At 44.7% G+C, this 4,104-nt stretch overlaps 1 protein-coding gene across 2 annotated transcripts in view; it reads right to left on the bottom strand.

The window, feature by feature from the left end:
* SLC2A12 (solute carrier family 2 member 12) overlaps positions 1-3,697 on the bottom strand; it is a 47,770-nt gene extending 44,073 nt beyond the window's left edge. For both annotated transcript variants that reach the window (XM_019520242.1, XM_019520243.1), the window contains exon 1: positions 3,301-3,697. In XM_019520242.1, the coding sequence (XP_019375787.1) occupies positions 3,301-3,424 (124 nt within the window). In that variant the 5' untranslated portion in view covers positions 3,425-3,697. The remainder of the gene's footprint in view (positions 1-3,300) is intronic.
* Positions 3,698-4,104: the final 407 nt, after the last annotated feature.

Here is a 4,104-nt window from a genome sequence, read left to right as displayed (position 1 = left end):
CCCCCTGCCCCCATTTATTCTCCCATCTCCCATTCATTCCCCTGCTCCACATTCATTCCCCCTACCCCCATTCATTCCCCCATCTCCCATTCATTTCCTCCACCCTCTGTTCATTCCCCCAGCTCCCTGCTTGCTTTTCCAGCCCCCCCCCACACACACACACTCACCAGCAGTGACAGAGAATGAGCAGGAGGCTGGAGAGATCAGGGGAAGTATCCAGCTTACCTCCAGGGGCTTGTCTCCAGCCTCCTGCTCTCTACAGCCCCCTGCTCCTTCTCCTGCTCGTCTCCAGCCCTGGAGACAGCAGGGGAATGAGCAGGAGGCTGGAGATAACAGGGGAATGTCTCCAAAGTCTGTCTTCAGCTTCGTGCTTGTTCCCCTGCTGTCTCCAGCTTCCCGAGAAATGAGATGGAGACTTCCCCAGCTCTCGCCACCAGCCTCCTGCTCCTTCTTTGCTCCTGCCAGTGAGTGTGGGGGTGGTGGGAGAGGGCTGGGAGAGGGAGCAGAGAGCTGGGTTAACAAACAGGGGGTGGGGGGAATGAACAGGGAGTGAGGAGAATGAATGGGGAGTGGAGGGAAAGAACCAGGAGTGGGGGGAACAAACAGGGGGTGGCGGAAATAAACGGGGAGTTGGGGAAGGACCCCTCCCCCCTTCTCCATCCCCACAACCCCCTATTTACCTGGCAGAAGCCAGGTCCAGGTCCCTGCAGCTTGCACCACTGCCTGCCCTGCACAGGCAGGCAGCGTGCTTCCGGACCAGAGAAAGGGCCAACCACAGAGGCGCTCTGGCAGGGTGGCAGAGTGTCTCTGTGGAGGACTGAGCCTCCAGTTGTCTCAGAGCATGGTCTGGAACCATGCCCTGACCTGTTTTTTCCCCACCAGGGTATTGTTTGACCCTTGGATATCCAGGAGTTTAATGTTGCTCCCCTGCTGCAAATTTGCAGTGTGGAGAACATTTTTTTGTTCCTGCACATGCATCAAAGGGGTTTGAGATGCTGCAAGAGGCATGTGTGGGCTCGTCTGGACACACCATAAGTGTCCTCATTTTTATTACCTTTCTTAATTTTGGAGCCCACAAGCTGTGCAAAATACAAACATCTCTGCCAGCATTCATGATCCAGTTATTCCCTATCCAGATCCTTTTGTCCCAAATGGGTGCTCTACTGATACTCTAAATGGCTCAAGTTGAATACAGGGGGAATGAAAGAAGAAGCCCAGGAGAGGGTAGAGGTGTTCTCTAGAACACCTTCTCATACTCTCTTCCTTAATTTCTGCAGGTAAATCTATATGGTAATTAATGTATCTGTTAGGTATTTACCTTTTTCTGTGTTGCTCTTTGGCAGACACAGGTGGACCCAACCAAGGGTAACAAGGCACAGTACTAGAGAAAGTGATTAGTAGAGTAGCATTTGCCCCTGGAAATATGGCCTCTGGGCTGGTAAGGAACTAGAAGCATCCCTTTCCCCATGCACCCTTGTGATGTTTAAGGCTCGGGGTAGAGGAAGGGGATGGTTGGTTATGGTTAAGGCACTGGGCTCAGTCCTATGTTTTGCCATAGACTGGACATGTGCAAATGGCTTAATTCCTCTTTGCCTCAGATCTAAGCTGGGGACGGTAATTCTTACTTTCTCCCATCCTTTGTTCATTTATTCTTTGTGCTTTTGTGGACAGGGACTGCTTTATACTAGGATCTTGGGGCCTCTAGGACATCTGGGAGTACTAACAGCAATGGGAAATAGTACATTCTCCAGGATTCTCATCCACCGAAACCAATTTCAGCTTCTTAGAAAGTATGTGAAAAGTCCGTAAGGGTGACATGGTGGCCTTGTCCTTCTTCCTTAATGCTGTCCCCTAAGTTTCTCCATGTACAGTGTCTGTCTCTTATTCTCTTAATCTTATTTCTAAAGCATGTTGTCATCAAGACTTTGGCTTTACTTTCTGAGCATGAGGCCAGCTGTTTAAATTGCACAAGTTGTTCCAGCCATAGTCCTTGTTCTATACTGACTCTACACTAGTGATCCTTAACTAGGGTGAAGTGAGATCCTTTTAAGGGTGCTCCAAGGTACACTGCAATTTTAGCACTGTTACAAACACCTACATATGATTCACAAGATTAACCCACGGATTTCAAATAGGGATCCATAGTGTCAAAAACATTCTGCCTGTTGTGGTATTTTTGTGTTCTTTGCAAAAGAAGAATTGCCATGTTATCTTTTTCCAAAAATAAGTTAAAGCTAAGAGCTGGCATTTTCCAAGGGGTACCTTGAATATAACAAGGGATCCCTTGATTCTAAAAAGGTTGAAAACCACTGCCTTACTGTTTGATTGTGTATTTTAATTGTATTGCTTCCGTTCACTATACCATCCTAAAACAATCTGCATTTTCTTCCTTGTACCCTAGGACAGCCAGTAGTAGTAGGGGAACAAACTGGATGGCTTCCTGTTCATGATTAAATCTAGCTTCAATTCCTTCCTGTGATCCCAGATATCAGTGGATATTACTGGACTTGTACGTTTTATTAAACTGCAGTGAAGGTATTGGTGCCAAAGGAGTTTAAATATATATGGGCTAGTGCAAGTTCATTGCAATTCATATATTTTTAATTGAACAACATTAACGTGAGCATAGTACTCTCTAATTTAAGTGACAGTTCTCTTTTCATACCCAGCTGAATTTTTAAGTTATGGGCAAAGAATATAACTGTCATCTACTCCTGATCATAGTAAGAGTAAAGAATATGTATATGTAACAATGACCTTGGTGTAATCAACAAATAAAACAGAAAGACGTAAAAGTACTGCATTTGGCTACTGCACTTGCAAATATGCTCGTCAGAAGAAATTCTTAGTGGATTTTCAGGGTGCAGATACAGAGCCAAAGGTACCACTGGGATATGCAAGTGCATTTCTTATTAAGGTCAATGGATGCCAATGTTTCCACTCGGAGGGCTGAATTTGATCTTTAGTGTGTATGGGTGCTGCTACAGGTGCCAAAGAATCTTTTGATCTTTCAGGTGACTAATCTGCAAAAAGCAACAGGATTTACAGATTAGACCATGCGTGCATGAACTATGGGCCTGAGGAAAAATATCTTGTATACCCATTACAATTAAACTGATATTTCTTTCTTTGTTTAGATTTCCCTTCTCTTGTAATGCCAGGAATCAGGGGACAAACAGGCACTATTAATTTAGCATCCCCCTGGATTTTGCCAGGCTATTATTTTCCTGAAAACCTAAACAATAGTTACACGTTTGCTCCTATTCATTAACAGCTGGTTTTCAGACCATGTCACTTTACCTGTCGGAGAGGGAAGCTCATGTAGGTTGCTGCTGCATCTGTTACTATCATCGGTCTCCTCTGCTGTCATTTTCTGGCACTGCTGATTGAGGTCCTCGGTGCTCTCCATAGGTACCATTGCCATTCAACAGCTCTATCCTGCACTTCACGGTTGAAACACTTCACAGGGCAGTTCCCCTTCTCATGCCGACAACCAGTGTACAGTTTAGTCTCCTCATGGCAGCACGTTACAGAAACATACAGAAACTAAATGTAAGCCACAAAGTGATTTGTGAACAACTTTGTTTCTATTTCAGAAGGCTTTGCCCTTTCCAGTGACACAGGCTGTTGCTATTCCTGGTAGCCTATCACAGGCAAGTGGGAGGGCCATCTTTCGGAAGTATTGTTTTTGCCTTTAAACAAATAGTTGAAGACATTAGGCATTCTCATAGAGCTCAAAGCACATTCTTTAGCCATTAGCTTAAAGGGTCTCTCTCACTTTCATATACCTTTTTTTTTTTCTTTACAGGGTTTGAACACAAAGGGGGGGATTTAAAACATTTGCTGTGTCAGCTAAAGTTAGGGCATTGAAAACACACAGATGGTATCACTTAATTCTTTTAAATTATGAACGAGTTATAATGAGAAATACCAGACACTAAAGCAGTGTCATTCCTTCAGTTCTGAAGTGTAGTACCCAGTGGTGGTGGCAGCATATTTTTAATAATTTATATCAGGGGTTCCCAAACTGTGGCACGTGTACCTCTGGGGGTATGCAAGACATCTCTGGAGGGTACGTGAGAAAAATTGTGTAATGACATATTT

The sequence above is a fragment of the Gavialis gangeticus genome, unplaced genomic scaffold, assembly GCF_001723915.1.
Source record: "Gavialis gangeticus isolate Ggan-Ray unplaced genomic scaffold, GavGan_comp1, whole genome shotgun sequence".
Taxonomy (NCBI): domain Eukaryota; kingdom Metazoa; phylum Chordata; order Crocodylia; family Gavialidae; genus Gavialis; species Gavialis gangeticus.
Note: the sequence above shows the minus strand (reverse complement) of the source record. Positions and strands in the feature narration are given on the sequence as shown.